The sequence below is a fragment of the Sceloporus occidentalis genome, unplaced genomic scaffold (genome assembly GCF_023333645.1).
Source record: "Sceloporus occidentalis isolate IW3139 unplaced genomic scaffold, rSceOcc1.0.p SCAF_1, whole genome shotgun sequence".
Taxonomy (NCBI): domain Eukaryota; kingdom Metazoa; phylum Chordata; class Lepidosauria; order Squamata; family Phrynosomatidae; genus Sceloporus; species Sceloporus occidentalis.
In genome coordinates this window covers 176185047-176203494 of record NW_028316981.1, presented here as the reverse complement: position 1 = coordinate 176203494, position 18448 = coordinate 176185047, and the positions used below count along the sequence as shown (strand labels likewise).

The window sequence follows — 18448 nt, the reverse complement described above, 5'->3', positions numbered from 1 at the left end:
GTTAATCCAAAGAAAAACAACTATCCTGTATGATCCCTTCCTTCAATTTCCCTTGAGAATTTATACTTTTATTTCTATCCTTTTTTCATTGGGAACCATCTGTAGGCAGTGTCTGGGTATCAGTCTCTTTCTGCTAAGAGTTGTCAAGCCCATGACATCACAAAGCTCTGCCTCACAATATATCTCTTGCTCTCAGACACTGAGATGTGAGAGACGTGGCAACACTACTCCTGGCTGGAGAATACAGCACACAACCTGCTAGCTTCTCTAGAAGCTGCTGTTTGGAATCCCCAACAAAAGACCATCTCTCATGCAGAGAAGGTTTTTATTAGAGTGAAGCATATGTTTGAAACCCAGTGATGCTTTTAGCTACCACTGGCTCACAAAGCTAAATAAATATGAAGAGAAGATGTGGGTGAGGAAGTGAATCAAGCCTGAGACTTTCAATCTATAATATTATGATATAGATGCTAATGGTTTAATTGAAATTAGATTTATTTGAATGTTGGAAAGAATTTTTTATCCAGATGTGATTGATATATGTTTTACTTCCAATAATTTATTATGTAAATTATGGTCCCAAAATTAAGTTAGATCCAATATTGTAGTTAGAGTAGACCCACTGAAATGAGTTAGACTAATTTCAGTGTGTCTACCATAGTTGGAACTAACTTTGGATTTAGTCCATTTTCTTTATATTTTTGTTAGTATTCTTCTATTGTTCAGAACTAATTACTTTTTCAGGAACCTGGAACCACTGGAGTAATGGTGGCTGCACTGGGATCCAAGGAGAATTGGGGATAATTTTAATTAGCTTGCAACATGCTGTGAGGAAGAATATAAGGCTGAAGTTAAATGTTCCCTACAGTACACTACTTCTTTTGTTAATTGTGATATAAGTTAGAAAAATGTGTGCTGAGGTAGGCACAATGCTTTCAGGGGGTGATATGCTTTCTTCATTTAGGATAACTAACATCCTGAACCATACAGCATAACAGTGGTAGGTATTGGCTCTCATGTCTCTGTGTCAATGAATCCATTATGGGTTTTAGACTGAACTGAAAGTAACTATCCAAGGCTCTGGACTTATTTTGGAGATAGGTTTCAGCTCCTTTAACATATTCACTTCCCCACTGGCATGGATGCATTACTGCAGTGGAGAAGAGTTGAGAATAGTATGATTAGCTAAAAGAGATGGAACAGATGGGTAGGATGGGTAGGATGAATCAAATGGGTAGCATGAAAGTCTTAAATTATAATTCCTAAATCTCTTGCTGATTGAGAAGGCTGGGAAAGTGAATGTGGGCTCAGCAGAAACTGAAGACAGGATTATAAAAAACTGATTAAACCATTACAAATTTCTGCTGAATCAATGGGCCATGCAGAAAAGGTCTGAACTGCTTTCTTTAATGATGATAAGAGAATGTCCACAGAATTAATTAATTAACAAAATTCTTACTGAAGAGATGTGCAGTCAGCTTTGATTTCAAAAACCTAAGCATCTGGATGATGCTATTAAACCGGCCACTGAAATGGAAAAAGATGGAAAATCGAAAAAACAGAACGTTTTGGTTGCTGAAACCAGAGTGTCTCTTCATGCAGCTAGACAGACGGAAGGCTCATAATGGATGGATATGCCAATGTTAGTAGAAGCTTTACAGGAGTAAGATTGACCTGCTTTAAAGAGTTGTGAAAAAGAAATCTCAGAGTTTAAATAAATGGATCATATAAGCTAAACTAAAGAAAAAAGGCAGTTTTATCAGGGAGGAAATGAGAGTGGGCGTTGTGGCAATCGGAGTCAAGATCCTGTGAAGATCCTGAATGGGGAAATTAAAAAGGGGCAGGGATCTTTCCATTGAGAACCAGGGTGATGGCACAAATAGGGAAGTGGTAAGCACTGAATATCAGGCCTGGGATGTTAATTGAAAGGGAAGTTGACAGTCAGGCTTTATGCATTTCTGAAGAATTTCTGTAGAAATCCTGTGTGGGCTTCCATTGATTTTAGCAATATCAATAACTAAACCTCTCCCCCACCCACTTTAATGATGAACATTGGTGGGAGAGGAGGAAGTGAAATGCAAATAGTTGTGAAAGATTTTGAAAACAAATTCTTGGTTTGAGCATGTGTTCAGATGTACCCTAGTTAGAAGTGTGAAAAAGCCCTTCAGAGCCACCCTTTCTGGTTGATGGACTCTCATGTTCTTGTAAGGAATGAAGTAAGGAATGGAGGTTTGAGTATTCCTTATGTAACACACGGGCCAGAATTTTGTTAAGGACATGCATACATGTAACTGTTGCTTACACATACAGATGTCCTTTTTTTGGGGGGGGGGGTGTTGATTTTTTTTTCTCCCTCAGTTGTGCCTAAAATTCCCTCCAAGTTACTATAAAGTTCTTGAAGTTATCTCACCCACCCCTCCTTTTGGACTGTTGCCTGGATTTATCACTGGACTGTGTATGACTTAATAATAATAATAATAATAATAATAATAATAAAATTTATTTGTATCCCGCCCCTCTGAGAACAATCAGGGCAGCTAACAAAGTTAAAAATACAAAACATATAAAATCTCTGGTACCCTCCCCTCCTTAAAAAAAAGTATTAAATTCAATGCAATATTTAAAAAACAGAACAAAAAACAACAACAAACAAACAAACAAACATACAAGCTAAAAACTGACCAGAAGGTCAACATCATACCAACAAGCAACCAGTGGGAGCAGCAGTATCTTTCACAGACGTTTTTCTAAGGCCGGGTTCTCTATTCCGGGAAGGCCTGTCGGAAGAGATCCGTTTTAACAGCCTTTTTAAAGCTATCTAAGGATGTAAGTAGACGGATCTCATCTGGCAGACTGTTCCACAGTCTGGGGGCTTGATCTGAACTGCTCCAACCTCCTTGCTGGTGACTTCTCCTTGTGTTATTCTTGGTTCAGTATTCTCCTGCATTTCCTTTCTGAGGATCTGGTCATTTGCTGAGACCAAAACAAGACACACCGAGATCTTCCAAGGATCTCAACAGTTCTATATAGTCATTGTGCATTAGGCTATGGGGAGGTAGCCAGTGTTGGAGATAGCAACCTTTGTGTGCTGCATTCACTGGTAGTTAGACTCTCTAGGAATTTAAGAAAGCATTGGTCTCTTCTTATTTATTTGTTTACATTCTCTCTCTCAAATGCATCCTTTGTTAATTCTGGTGTCATCAACATGTTGTTTCCTTCCTTTTCCTCTCTCTGGCCATTCAATATGAAGCATGTGGGTTAAGCATGTAAACCTTCTAAAAGAAGACTGAGTTGAGTCTTTGTCTACTAGATGTGGTTGTGGGGGGCTGGTTACAGTTTTTCTAACTTCTGTTTCAGCACTTTGTAAACTCTGCTAGAGAGACCACTCTCTTATATTTAAAACTAACGGCGAAATGTTTCACCAAACCCACCTGCTTGCTGAGAAGACAGAATAGCTATGTGGGGCAGCTTCAGGAGCTTTGTAATTCTAGGGGGAAATATATGACTCAGCATAGCATAGACCCTCATGCAGTTGTACAATCAGCCCTCCTTATCCACGGATTTTTTTATTCACGGATTCAAAACATTTACAGCTTGAAAATGTTTTACAAATATACAAATTCCTATAGGCAAATCTTGATTTTTCCCTTTTATATAAGGGACACCATTTTATTATGCTGTTATATGTAATGGGACTTGAACATCCATGGATTTTGGTATCCACAGGGAGTCCTGAAACCAAACCTCAGTGGATACCAAGGGCCCACTGTATACGATATGCTGAAGAGATGTTGGATTAAAGTGATGGTGTACTGCAAGAGATGGGACTGGTTGGTGGGTGGCAGAGGCAGCTGGTGGCTTTCATGGCTACATCTGCACTGCAGAAATGATCCAGGTTAACAGCACTTTAATTGCTATAGCTCAGTGCAATGGAATTCTGGAATTTGTAGTTTGGCATGACACCAGAGCTCTCTGACAGAGAAGGCTTAATATCTCACAAAACTACAATTCTCAGGCTTCCGTAGCATTGAGCCATGGCTGTTAACATTGTGCCAGCATGTATTATTTCTGCAGTGCAGATGCAGCCCATGTCATCAGAGCAGTAAAGTATGGACATTAACTATCCAAGGTGCTGAACCCATATGCATTCTGCACCTTAGATAGTGTAGGAAATATTGGTATTTATATTAAGCAGAGGGCAGTGTGCCCTAATGCAACATGAGTTTCTGGTGTAAAACAGGGTAGAAATATGCAGGGTGCTCTGGTAAGGTTAAAAAGTTTTAAAATCACATTTATTGTTGCAAGAAATCCATCAGAAATAGGAAAGTCAATAGACAAATGGAAGTTTTCTATACTTGGTTAAAAAAAAAGTCTCTAATGGTGACTCCCATGTGTATGTATGAGCCATCCTGAGGCTGAGAAGTGAAAGCAGGCATGGACTTCAAAGTTTCCCCCTACCATGGAGTAAGTCTCTTACACCACATCTCAAGTCAAATCTCAAGTCTCTATCTTTGGCCTGTTACAGCCAAAATAAAGCTGCTTCGAGTCACAGTGGAGGTATGGTGTTTCAATGATGCATGCGTCCAGAAGTCGCACCAAAGCCACGCTCCAGCCCTAAGGACTGGAGCATGGCTTTTGTGTGGCTTCTGGACTCTTAGGACGCATGCATCATTGAAACACCATACCTTCACTGTGACTCGAAGCAGCTTTATTTTGGCTGTCTGTAACAGGCCAATGACTCTCAAGTCAAGCTTCAAGTCTTTGCAAGATACTTTCGAGTCTCAAGCCTGGGAGCCAACTTGAACAGAATATAAAAAGAGATGGGGAGTGTCTTGGAAGGGAACAGCAAATACATCAGGCAATGGTCTTGAGGTGGGGGTTGAGGTCTGCTCTGCAGCCTGTCCCTACTGCACATCAGAGGAGCCTTCTAAAGCTTTCCAAAGCTGGTGTTATTTATCCTCAGTTCTGAATCAAATTTAGAAAGTCTTTAGCTCAGTGACCATGGTGACCACATCCCAAGTTCTCTCTCTTTGACTGAGACCTTGGAATGTTGCTGTTGGAGTAGACAGAACTGAGCAAGGTGGACCAGTGGTCTGAGGCAGCTTCATGTATTCATATGGACACCAACCACCTGATTGCTGCAACTTAAATAATCATGCAAATTAAGCAAATTGATGTTGTTATGTGCCTTCGTGTTTTTTCAACTTATGGCAAACCTAAGGCTATCATGGGTTTTTCTTTGCAAGGTTTGTTCAAAAGGGGTTTTCCATTGGGCAGTATCACATTGCACTGTTATAGTGCTATTATGCCACTTTAACTGCTGTGGCTGCCTCTTGTGGAATTCTGGGATTTGTGGTTAAGTGAGGCCTATGAGCTAAGAATTCTCTGGCTGAGAATTCTAAATGCCTCACCCTAAACTGCAGATCCCAGGATTTCCCAGGAGGCAGCCATAGCAGTTAAAGTGGAATAATAATGATATATAACAATGTAGTATTATATTGTCCATTGCCTTCTTCTGACGCTGAGAGAATGTGACTTGCTTGTTACCCCAAGGTCTATCCCACTGGACCCACTCCTTTTGATACCAGTTTGATACTAAAGGGATGTTTTAGGCAGGTAGCTGAGAGCGCACCTCAGTGCAGGAAACCAGCCATGCCACAAAAGGACCATATTTGGAGATCCTGTTGGCTCACAATGGTTGAGGCCAGGGCACTTAGCCAGGATAGATTGATTAAGATTGGAATCTGCATAATCCCTTCACTGATAGGAGTGACGGTGGATGATAACCTTTGGGTTTACACATGAACAGAAGTCCAAGATTAGCCTCCTCTGGGAGTGAGACTCCTTTGTCAAGGAACAGTCATGGTGATTGCCCAGCCATTTACAGACTTCCAGTTCTATTCTTCCCTTCTGGGAACTTCCCCTTGATCCCAAAACTTCCCCAGGACACAATACAATTTTGGTACTATGATTGCACTTCAGCTGCCATAGCTGCATCTCATGGAAGTCTGGGGCTAGTAGTTTGGACAGAGCACCAAAGGAGGTCTCTGGCTAAGGATTCTGGATGTTCCTCCCTCAGTTGCAAATCCCAGAATTCCATAAGATGGAACCATAGGAGTTAAAGTGGAATCATAGTACTATAACACCAAGTACTATACAGCAAGAAAGGACTCTAAGAGTCAGAAACTTGCATCAAGCAATTTACTGAAAGATGAGGCTTGCAGAAATATTTATATGGCAATTTACTTCCAGGAGCAAATTACTTAGGTTCCGTGAAATTTTCCTTCTTTCAGGGACACATGGCAGCTCTTGAGAACTGTTTAAAATATACAACTGACAAATATGAAAAAAGTAAAGAAGGAATTTTTAAATTAATATTTCAAGCCACATGTTAAATCATACAAAAGGATAACTTACTATAACTCTGTGGTTTAACTGCAGAAAGTTCAAAATCAGTAAAATACAAGCAGTGCCTCCACAGTAGATTTTGAGCAAGGAAACTCAAAATCAGTCATTACTTTCCCCATCCCCAAATTGGTGAAATCATTTTCGATTTAAGGCACTGAAAAAGTTAATCATCGGGGCTGCCTCTTTGTACATGATTGTCCTAAGAAAGCAATACTGCTCTTTCCAAATGCATGTATTACAGTAAGGTCTGAAGCAGTAGATAGTTAGACCAATGATTTCTCTGTGCCTTGGAGACATTTAATAGAGATGCTTAGTTCCTCTCTTGGTGTTCAGGGCTTGTACCCAGCACAGCCTTCTCACAGATGTAGTAACATGGATAGGTGCAGTAGACATCATTCCATTTTCCGTCAGTCCACAGATGTGCACAGTCCTCTCCTCGATCATCGTCATTGGGCTCCCCTCGTGCCCAGTATCTATGATTAAATAATTAAATAAATAATAATCCAGAATGTCCCAAATTTGCCTACTTAACTTTTTGTGGTTGCTGCATGTAGCTGTGATGGTGATTTGGGTCAGGGCCATTATGCCAGGGAACGTGGGGAGGGGAGGGAAGGAAAATAATAGTTTTTCTCCATGTAATTATCCATGATCCAAATCCTCAGCCATCCCTGAACTTCTACTAGCTGTGGGGTGGGAGACTGTGCCTGTATGTTTGATCGGGACTGTGTACATCTTTTTGTACTGAAAGCCACCACCCGGCTATTAGAAACTTTGTGGGAAGATAACCAAAGTGAGGAAAGTGTCAGTCACTTCCTCCTCCCACTATTTTTCTGATCTGGAAGATCCATGCCTGGTTTGTGTGAAGAAGAAAGCCAGGACACCAAAGGTCAGAATCCAAAGATGCATTATACATTAATGGTAATGTATTGTATGGTAATGTATAGTTTGGCTTTTTAGATTGAACCTTTTGGTAAGATGGTGACTAGGAGAACCTCAGATAGGCTGCCAGTCTGAATCTTCTTGGACTAGACAAAATCAATGGTGACTATTAGTGGCCCCTTGGTTCTGACTCTTGTAACCTTCTGGCTCATGGTGGTGACACTCCCATCAGCCTACCAGCCCACATGGTGCTAGCCACTTATTGGAATGGGAAGACACAATGAAATTCAACATTTGCACATTTGAGGATTCTCATTAGGCAATTTGAAGAACTGGGCTGAGATGAGAACATTTTGTTTGTTTTACCTTGACATGTACCTGACATAGCTGATAGACAGAGTGGAACTGCTTGATGCTTACGTGAAGCCGCTGAGGCTGTCTCTGCCATCCAGCCATGTCCAATGTCCTTCAACTTTTCTGTCAGAGAGTCCTATCCAATAACGCTCATGCCTGGTTCTGATCTGAAGGAAATTCTTTGGGTGAGAGAGAGAGAAGGAAAAACAAAACAAATATAGTTCTGGGTAAATTGGCTTTCATGTTTATCTGGAGGTATCAGTAGATATGGCGAAACCATAAGACATTCATATGCTCAGAAAGGATAAGCTTCCAAGACAATCCAGTGTGTCCTGGAGTACCTATTGGAAATCGTTGGCTTGCCTGTGGACAATCTATAGCCTATGAGCTGCCTGAAGATCTTGAGGAGAATCAGTACAGGAAAGTCTGGATTCCTTCTTCCACTTAATGGCTCTCCTATAAGCCCAGCTGTTCCACAAGGCAGCAGGAACATGACTTTCTTGATGAGGATGTGTATGTGAATGCCTTTTCTGGTCTTTTTTCCATTTCCCATTTAAATTGTACTCTGCCAAGCTTGCCCAACAACTGCTCTAATGGAAGTACACACCCCTTTTTTTACCTGTTCACCTATATTCTCAACGATGGCCAAATGTGAATTCCTCTCTGCACATTGGAGCTTGGCGTCCATCCAGGAAGTTTTCTGCAGGGAGAAGTAGTAGCATTTTCCATTGCAATACTCCCATTCTCTGGCATTGGGACCACATGGGAACACTGAGTAAAGGAAAGGGGATGTTAATTCTTGACGCCTGGAGCCAAAGTTAGCTCACAGAGGTATAAGAGTACAGAAGTGCTAGCCCTAAGGTACTTCATTGTCATAGGAGAACTCAAGAAAATATGAAGATGAAGAATAGGTGCATTGAAAAGGTTTGTAAAAGTGGGATATGTTTGGAAGTATGGTCCTAGTGCTGTAGCTGTTCAAGAAGATTAATAGGCTGTACACACAGCCCTGAAGGGGTGGCCTCCAGCTGCCCCTTTTACAACCAGATTGGGGCCACATCAACCACATGCCATGGCCCCGATCTGGCCTTTCCAGGGCATGAAAAGGAGCTGCAAAAAGTGATAGCCAAAATGCCATGGCTTTAAAACGCTCCTTTGGTGCTGCGTCGTGTGGATGCAGCGCTGGAGGAGTGCCATGACACTGCGTGCCATGTGGTGTGACGCACAGCATCACGGTGCCCTGGGGACACAGCTGGGCTGTGTGTCATGAACACACTATGCCCCGACTCTGCCACCAGTCCGGCCCAAAGGGTCTGGATAGGGCCTCAGTGTCTGTAACTAGAGATAGTCCTCCCCAGGTAAATTTCAGGACAGATTCTTAGGTTTCCATGGGGGTGGATCTTAGCTGCTAAACACCCAGTTCTAAATTGGGCAGATGAAAATAGTGGACAGATGGAGACCCTGTGAAATTGTGGGGTATCCCTAGCCCATGCTAGCTTCATCCTTTATGCTTGGGGTGTGGCCAAGCAGTGCCAAGCCAGAAGTTTCTCTTGTTGGAACTCAGGCAACATCCCGAAACCAAAGCAAAATGGATTGCTAACAAATGATAATGTGAAATCCCCAAACCACTGACTTGTGCTACTAAGAAGAAGAAGTAAAGTCAGTATTATTTAAATATTATTATTATTATTATCATTAGTTAGATTTCAGCAGTTTAGCCTGCTTTGCAAGATGTCTGAGAGAATGATGCCTTTGTTGAGAAAGCGCAAGGTAATGGAGTTATTTTCCATAAGGCCCATTCCAAAGGGTTATCACCTACACTATTCTAATGGGAAAGCGAGACCACACTCCAGCATCTTTCCCTTCTGCCAAGCAGAAGTGAAAAGGCATAAATCTTGAAAACACGCAAGCACTGGTCCTACAATTTGATACCAGTTAGGAGATTGTGAAAGGTTGCAAAATAAAGTGACTGAGTGCTGCCAGGTGACACTCCCTGATCTACTAGGCATGAACTGGAACTTCCAGGCAGTGGTATCACCCACTGCAAGTAACTCATGGTGTCACCTGCCCATTGATCTCCTCCCATACCACATCATACAGAATCCTTAGTAAATTTTTTTGTACTAATATTATTCATAAACTGTAATTCTTGTATATCACAATATGGCCCAGTACATACCGCCCCAAAAGGGCAGGCTGGAGGTGTCAGGTTTTCCTCTGGAGGGACGTCACAGCAGCCAAACTGTGCAACATCCCTCTGCTCCAAAAAGAACCCAGAAAAATTGGGTTCTTTTTCAGATGCTGTGCAGACATCACGAGTGCAGCATTGGCGCACTCGTGACATACATGACATGCAATTATGTCTATATGCTACATATTGCTTACATCACAACGGCGGCCCCCGGCATGGACAGGACACCACCATTAAGCTGCTGCTGTGACGTGCTAGAGTTAGGGACCCTGTGGTTGGTGCACAGTCACTAACCCTAGAATCGCTGCCTGGACACTGCTTTTTGGCGGTATGTACCGAGCCTATGTTATGGTAATAGTTGTGACATAAACAACTAGCAAAATTAAAATTAAACCTTTAAATTATAAGATATGCACAGCCTAAATGTATCTATATTCATAGTTTAATGTGGTTAAGGTGAAAATTTGGTAAGATGTGATGTTTTTAAAAAATTGAAGTGGAGAATATAGAACATTACCTTCTACGTTGCCCTCTGTACATATCTCCTAGACAAAGGTTTCTTGATTGTATTTTAAAATCCCTTTCTGGTAGATCTTGCTTTCAGCAGACTTGTGTCCTTTTGGCTGGCAACAATGCATTTGTTACTTCTATGGTAGCAAAATTTGGTTTAGCTGCTAGCAAGATTAGAATTAGCTTTATTGATCAGAATGATGGCTAGATCTATTCTAGTTTATGGTTCTATTATTTTATTATTTATGATGTATTATTGGTTTTTTGTTGATGGATCTCTTTTATTAACTTTACCATGTTGTTTTTGGTGATTTTTATGCTTTGAGGTTTTTTTTAACACTGTTTTTGTATTTACTGTTTGGATATATTTTATATTGCGACGGCTTTTAGCTTTTAACAATAAATTTCTATTCTATTCTATTCAAAAATTGAAAAACAATAAACAATTAATTTTTAAATTAAAAAATAAAATAAAATAATAATTTTATTTTTAAATTAAATTTTTAATTTCTTTTAAGATTTAAATTTAAATTTAATTTTTTTTTAAAAAAAAAACTTGTGCCATCCCCTCCTGCTGTGCCTCAACCCACTCACACTGACTCTTCAGCATTTTAAAGGGATGTAGGCAAACATTACAGCCTGTTTCTGCCAAAAGGCAGATGTTTGGGAAGCAATGGTGTCACCCGCACTTAGGGTGTCACTTGGTGTGGCCCACACACCCCACATCAGCCTAGTGATGTTCCTGCTTCCAGGCTCTAAGCCTTCCATTTTGAGCAACTGAGATTCCTGAATATTTGCTGATGCGGCGGTAAATATGTAGAGACTTGCATTCAGAATCAAGTCCGGGCTTTTGTTTGGGGAACTTCATTTTCAGTTCGCTCAACTCTGACGAAAGTGTTGTTGCTGGAAATAGAGGAAAGAAAAAAGAAGAGGGAGAGGGTCAAAACATTAGAGTATAAATATAAATAAATAATCTGTCTCTTGATTTTTGGGTACTAAAGGCAGCTTACATATGTTAAATAGAAATATACCAAAAGGTGTAAGTAAATATTTAAGTAAAGTTATCGTTGAAATGAAATTAAACCAGCTATAGAACTGATACCATTTAAAGCAAGTCCCATTAAATCCAAATCCTGACAAAAATCAAATGCAAAGCACACTGAAACAGCCCTGGAACTCTCTGCACTGAACACTGGAAGTCTTACAGGTGATTTAGTGTTGGTTCCAGGTTTGGAGGATGTGATAAGGAGAGGGAAAAGATTGCCACAGTGACTGTGCCTGACTCACCTGCAGTTGGGCTCCCAGGGTTATTAGGGCCCAAACCTAAGACCTAGGGATGACTAGGGAGTTGCCCCTGTTGATACGACAAAGATGATGTTACATGGGGCAGCACCACTGAAGAATATCACATCAAGCCTCAATCACAATTGCACAGGGTTTGCCACTCAAATTAAAAAATGACAAGTCTTAACAAATGTGAAAAATATGTATATGCACATTTTTAAGACAATGCTCACACCCTTGGATTCCTCCTCATTGTTCCATAGACCAGAGAACAGAGACCAGGCCCTAAGATTTGGAGTCCCTACCTACAACTCACTCAAGTACTCAACTCTTCCACAGCACCTACTACTGAGATTACTGCCCTTTTAATCAAAATGTTCCACTGCTTTGATACTACAGCTAAGCATACAACCTTACTAGTAACAATGCATCTACTTTCTATTTAAAGATTTTGATTTCTTTTTTTAAGCAGGCATTCTGTGGCTGGGATCTATTTTAAGGTACTATTCCCACCCACCCCCCACCCACCCACCCCAAAAATTAAATTCTGGTCATGATTTTTCTTGGTATCTAGTTTAGTAAGATGTCCAGTGCCTTTTCAGGCAGGGTTCATTGCTACATGGCCAAGCATTTTGATCGAAGTGTCAGTCATTAAAATATATAAACTAATTTACTAGTGTTGACTAAATTATATTAAACAAAAGCACTAAAACAACAATGCTCCCTGCACACAGAACCAAAGCCAAGAAATCCTCTCCTCTGCAGATGAAATATTTTGGATACTAAAGAGAAAATATGAAAGCTATGTACCTTTGGAAACAGCCACGATCACAAAGATAGTGCTCAGAAGTAAGGACGCAGCCAGCATCACATAGACATGGAAGGTGGGCCTCTGGATGGACTGAAGCCAATTTCTTCCTTTAAAAATAAAAGAAGATGAGTGAAAAAGACACCAGGAAACCTAGTCTGTTACCAGTGGCAATCATGCAAGTATCTTCATTCATGCAGAGTGCCAGCCATGCCAGTGCGTTTTTTTGAGCAGAGTTTCTCCAGTCACTTTGCTATGGTATTGACTTTACACCAGTGAAGCCTTTGTCATCCAACTGGGTGAGCTTGCCTTGCATGATGTTAATGGTTGGCTTTCTTAAGGCTCTTGCTGTGTGTGTACTTGCTTGTGGCATAGTTGCAGCCAAGTTGATCTGTAAGGATGGACTACAGTAATCAAGTACACATTGCCAAAAGTAGGAACAAAAAAAAGCCTAGATTTGCATAAAATGTGCATATGCAAGGTACATTTTTTCCAAACTTCCCAGTGGTGTCACTAGGGTTGACATGACCCAGTGCGATAATGCATGGTGCCACCCCCTCCCCCATTGACCTTTTACTATACCACAACATACAAAATCCTTAGTAATGTTTCTTGTACTAATGTTACTCATAAATTGTAATGCCCATACATAACTGAATGTAATGGTAATAATTGTGACATAAACAACTAGCAAAATAAAAAAAATATAATTTAAATTACAATATGATATGCAGAACCTAAATTTGTTTACATGTACATAGTTGCATGTGATTATAGTGAAAATTTAGTAAGCTGTGATGATTTCAAATAAAATTTTAAAACAATGATTGTTAATATTTTTTTAAAAAATTAAAATATATTTAAACAAACAAACAAACAAACAAACAAACCTGGGCCTCTACAATCTCCTACCACTGAGCCTCACCCCAATCACACCATCTCTTCAGTATTTTAAAGGGACACAGGCAAAAGCCACAGTTCATTTTGGCCAAAAGGCAGATGCTTGGGGCCAGTGGTGTCACTCCTCTTAGGGTGTCACCTGGTGTGGTCCACATACCCTTCACCTCTCTAGTGACATCCCTGCTTGAAACATAAATTTAAACTAAAGGTTGCATATCGAGGTGTGTAAAAAGCTGTATCCCTCTAAAGTAACTGCATAAATGAGTGTCTAAAATCCCACCTCCAGTTGCCACAGATAAGAAAATAATCTCTACCTTTATATATTCGGAAGTCATCTGGAAACTTTTCTTCCTCCATCTTTAGGGGAGGGGAGATGAGTGGGAGTTGGCTGTAGATGTCTTTTCTTGCTACTGTTGATTGACCTATAATAGGGACTTTGCAGTTTACCTTGTCCGTACCATGAGAATGGTTAATCTATAACTTGGTGTGGTGGGACAGACCTCACCCTGCCCTCAGGCCACCAGGCTTTTGAACTCTGGTTCAACAAGAGCTCTTGGGCAATTTATCAATAACTTTTTTGCCTATGCAAAAATTTATTGGCCAGAAATCATAGCATTAAGAAAACCAATACACATTATTGTATATGTATCTCCGACATCTCTGTCATTTACAGAATCACAGAGAATCACAGAAAACTAACTACCTGTTCAGAGTCATGGTAGCAGGTGTCACACAGAGTGCTACACACAGGGCTGGATGAATCTGTTGAAGGCACAATATGGCATTAGTGCCAAACCGTAAATGGCTTAATACTAAGATATTTTAAAGACTGCCACTTCTTTCTTCAACTAAAACATATATTGGTGTTTCCAAGACTCCTCCCTGTATTTAACAACCCAGTAAGAATTGAATGTTGGTGATGAAGGACTGAGTCTTTTTGACAACCTCCCCCCTTAAGCCTGGTGGTGAAACCTTTCCAAGAGTTATTAGACTGGTGGTGATTGGCTGTATTTTGTTTGTCTGTTTTTTTTTTTAATCGTGATGCTCTGTTATTGTGCTAAATCCTTTGTAGGCCCTTTTTGGAGACAAAAGGCAGTATAGTATAGACATTTCTGAACTGATTTGGTTTCTAACAGGTAAAGCAGAACCTAAATGCCACCCCTTTACACTGTGATGGACAAAACTTCAAAAAGTAACTAAAATATATTGGTCAAATATTTATGATTCAATTAAGGAAATCTTGGCATGAAAATGAATTTTGACCCAAAATTTTTCCTCCTGAGCATGGTAACTGACAAACAATTGTGGAAAAAAAACATGGCAAATTGCTATTTATCATGTCATCGCTTGCTCAGATAGTATTTGCTAAACATTGGAAAAACGGAATGTCCAGATACAAAAAAATGGTTAAACAAAGTAATTGACTACATGGAATTGGACACACTTACCTGTATATTGAAGGGCTCTGACTGGAAGGAAGTGAAAAAAGATTGGGATCCATTGTTAAAATACCTGATAAAGAAAAGAGAAATGTTAGTTTTTTGATATTTGATAAAGGATGAGAAATAGAAATGAGTTTATATTTTGACTACAGTGGACCCTTGTAATATGCTGGGGTTTGGTTCCAAGATCCCCCGTGGATAACAAAATCCATGGATGCTCAAGTCCCATTAAATATAATGACAGAAAAAATTGGCGTCCCTTATAAAAAATAGAAACTTAAGGTTTGATATTTGAAATTTATACTTTTTTGGAACTTTAAAAAACAATCACTCGCTGAAGTCTGTGGTCTGTCTGAGGTGGCTGCTTCATCTTGTTTGAGGGTAGGGTTGGTTCCACCTGCCTTGTCCTTGCCTCCTAGTTTCTCCTTCAGTCCTGACTTCTGGCTTGTTGGACTTTATCACATGAGGGAAATTGGAGGGTTAAAGTGGTGGCAATGCATGATCATTCAGGGCTTTAGAGACCATTTCGCAGTTGCTTATCACATGACGCTACACCCAATCCAAAGAGAATCTAGGGAATCAAGAAATGAGCAAATTCACAAAACTAATGGATTTAGATGTCCATTTTGCTTGACTCCCTTCACATCATGCCAGCCATGTGGAAAGCAAGCCCCCCTTGTTGTGCTCTGTGTGTGATAACCAATAGCAAATTGGCTTGCTTTTGTGGGATGCCAGCACTTTAACCATTTTTGGGCTGGAGATCCATTGTGTGGCTCACCCAAGCAGGCAAGAATTGGTAACCTGTTGCCAAGAATACTGCCCACACAAGCAATCCCTGACTTGGGGCTTGATGATGTCACAAGGTGGAACATGGTGATCTCACAGGGTTGCTAGCCCTTGAAAGTCAAAACATTCTTATACGTGACACAGCAATAAAGGGAGGAGGCTTCAGATACAAAGGACAAGAAACACTGGAGAGAAAAACACCTGTATTTTGCGGGATGAAGAAAGGGGAGAAAGCCTCTTATGAGTGAAGGGTGAGATCCTTCTTTTACAATTGATTTCCCAGTTCCATATACATTGCTGTCCCTCGAATTGTTGACAGGAGCATTTATGGTGTTTGTTTATGTGCTGCCAAAAAAGAGAACTGCACTAGTCAGCCCAACAGAAGTTGCCTTTAAAGAGAGCTCTGTCCTAGGTAAACAAGGCTGTTTGGCCATCAGAACAGTAAGTAACTGTTTCTGTGCCTTGCTTGTTTATGGAAACAGTTGGTTCAACAGCTATGTGTAAGGGACACATGTTCAACTTGCAACAGGCAGGCTTGTATCAGCTAATCTAGCGTACATAGAAGAAGCCAATAAGTGTGGTGTGTGTGTGTGTGTATGCGAGAGTGCGTGCGCACATGCCTTTCTCTCTGTGTGCATATATGCCAACTTACATGCTGACCTTGAAATTTAAGATGGAGCTGTCAAATCCTAAGCAATAACCCCCAAACCTGGTCTTGGGGCCAGAGTCTGAAGCCTGGTAAAACTACAACCATCTAACTTCAGTCATAGCAATTTAATACCTTAGAGCAATTCTGTAACTTGAAGCAAAAGAAGATCTAAGCACCACTTATTATTTCACCAGCTCTACTGAAACACCACTTCCTTTCTCAGCAGCAGAAAGCTGCAAGAGAGGGAGATAAAGTGAGGAGTTGGGTTGTTCCACCGGCCCTAGTCAAGGACTATGTGCTGTTTCCTTTTCCTTTAAAACCTATCCCCCTTTCCTTTTGTAGCATATCTTTTCAGATCATAAGTCTTTAAGAAGGAATATCTCTTCCTCTCTTTTCTTTTTAAACTGGTTGCATGTAAACAGCTTCAAGAGCCCTTTTGGTTGATGAACAGGGAGTGCATGAAATCAGTGTTTCTTAAACTATCTGATGAGGGGACCAGTGGGTTCTTTTTTCCCTTTTTTCCCAGGGACCAGCACTAAATTTGTTCCCACTGACTACAGCTGGTACAGAGGCTGTCCTTTTCTCCTCCGGGTCGTTGCAGCAACAACCGCATGGTCGCGACAACAATCCACTGAGATGATGCCAAGGTGCTATTTGCACCCTGGGGTGTTGTGGTGACGTGTCTTGTGCGCCGTGCCATTTGGACACGTCACACAAGGCTGGTCATGGACGGACGCGTGCTGCATCAAGATGATGCAGCCCATACATACTAGGGTTCGGGAGCGTGCAGTTGCTGCACACTCCCAAATCCTAGTATCGGTGGTACCACGCCACTTTTGGCCCATGTGTACCTGGCCTACTTTCTTTCCTAGAACCTTGTTTGCAGACCAGCACTGACCCATGGATCAAAAAGTTCAATAGCTCTGCTCTAAATGACTGAAAAAGAAAATGGTGGCCACAATAAAGGTCTCCCACCATTTCACAGGATTACATTTAGTTGCATATCATCACTAGGTAGAAGAGCAAGGATTGGGGCTGCAACCTGCCTTTGCAGTACAAAGTTCTTTCGTGTTTATCTAACAACAGTGGATAGTGGAAAAGCTTCCTCCCATTGGCTGACAGGGTTATGAAATCTCTGCTGTGGTCACCTAGAATCCTATGATGTGCTTCTGAAGTATTCTCTTGGGCATGTGCACTTTCTTATCTTCACCTCTATTCATTGTGCTGCCACCTAACAGGTCCTTAGGGTTGCTGATAGACTGGGGTGAAGAAGTGGAAAACTTCTCCAACCTGGTGTCCCCAGGACAGGGCAGATTTCAACTCCTGTCATTGCCTAGTCAGCATGGGATGATGGGACTTTCCCAACATCTCTGGAGGACACCAGGTTATGGAAGGCGGAGGAAGCCTTTTGAGAATGGAATGCCTGCAGCTTTTACCTGGGTGGGGGGCTGGAGCAGGCTACTGGGAAAACTTTGTCCAGAATCCTTTTAAGTATGCTACATTATCCATTATGCTGGAGTGCGTGTCCTGCATGAACCCTGTGAGTTTGTATGGAGTGGTAGAAAGAAAAGTCAGAGAACCCGATCCATGTTGCAGGTTAACTAGAGATTATGAAAGGAGAGGTCATTTCAGGCATGTAGGTTGTTGTCCATTGGGTCAGACAAATTCATACAGTTTACAATCCAAGCTCTTGCATGGAATTGACTTCCCATTTGCAGTTCAGAAAGCTGTAGCAGTGGATCTTACCCCTGTGGTTTGCAGTCAAGGCAGCTGTTGCATTAAGGCGTACTGCTTAGTGTGTATCTATCTATCTATCTATCTATCTATCTATCTATCTATCTATAGAGAGAGTTGAGTTGTGTTTTGTAGATAAAGAAGTTGTTACACTGGGGCTTGTGTACTTAAAGGGAAAATGTCCAGCTGTTAAGGATTTTATCTGGTCCTATTCATTTTGTATTGTCAGAACCCCATGCATTAATCCCAAACATTTATCTTTGGATTTCCAACAGGAGGCAGTTATCAACACAGGAAGGTGAACAGAGTAGAAATCAATAGTTCTTGTTAGTTTAGGCTACATGTAAATATTAAAAGTCTTCCTAATTTGGGGAGCAGATAGTCTTTACTGCTGTCCTGATGTTTTTTATTATTATTATTATTATGTGTGTGTTGTTCTCGCCTGACCGTATTTTACACTTATCTTAGGCTATGTTGAATATTTTATCAGAAAGTGGGACATCAAT

General features: G+C 40.9%; 1 protein-coding gene across 2 annotated transcripts; it reads right to left on the bottom strand.

The window, feature by feature from the left end:
• Positions 1-6187: 6187 nt before the first annotated feature.
• LOC149322786 (hepatic lectin-like) lies at positions 6188-18208 on the bottom strand. Of its 2 annotated transcripts, XM_089483021.1 has the most exons (9): positions 17645-18208; positions 14780-14843; positions 14035-14093; positions 13646-13753; positions 12434-12541; positions 11168-11242; positions 8261-8412; positions 7708-7820; positions 6188-6881 (listed from the first exon to the last, which is right to left on the bottom strand). In XM_089483021.1, the coding sequence occupies exons 4-9, from the start codon at positions 13686-13688 to the stop codon at positions 6719-6721; spliced, it is 654 nt and encodes a 217-aa protein (XP_089339147.1). In that variant the 5' UTR covers positions 13689-13753; positions 14035-14093; positions 14780-14843; positions 17645-18208; the 3' UTR covers positions 6188-6718. The 2 variants fall into 2 exon arrangements, with proteins under 2 accessions (XP_089339147.1, XP_089339141.1); XM_089483015.1 differs by lacking the exon at positions 14035-14093.
• Between the last annotated feature and the right edge of the window lie 240 nt (positions 18209-18448).

Coding starts and splice junctions, on each gene's coding strand:
- LOC149322786 (XM_089483021.1), bottom strand. CDS start 13,688: ATGGAGGAAGAAAAGTTTCCAGATGACTTCCGAATATATAAAG. Junction 11,243..12,433: donor GATCGTGGCTGTTTCCAAAG/GTACATAGCTTT, acceptor CTCTATTTCCAG/CAACAACACTTTCGTCAGAG. Junction 6,882..7,707: donor GACAGCCTCAGCGGCTTCAC/GTAAGCATCAAG, acceptor ATTTAATCATAG/ATACTGGGCACGAGGGGAGC.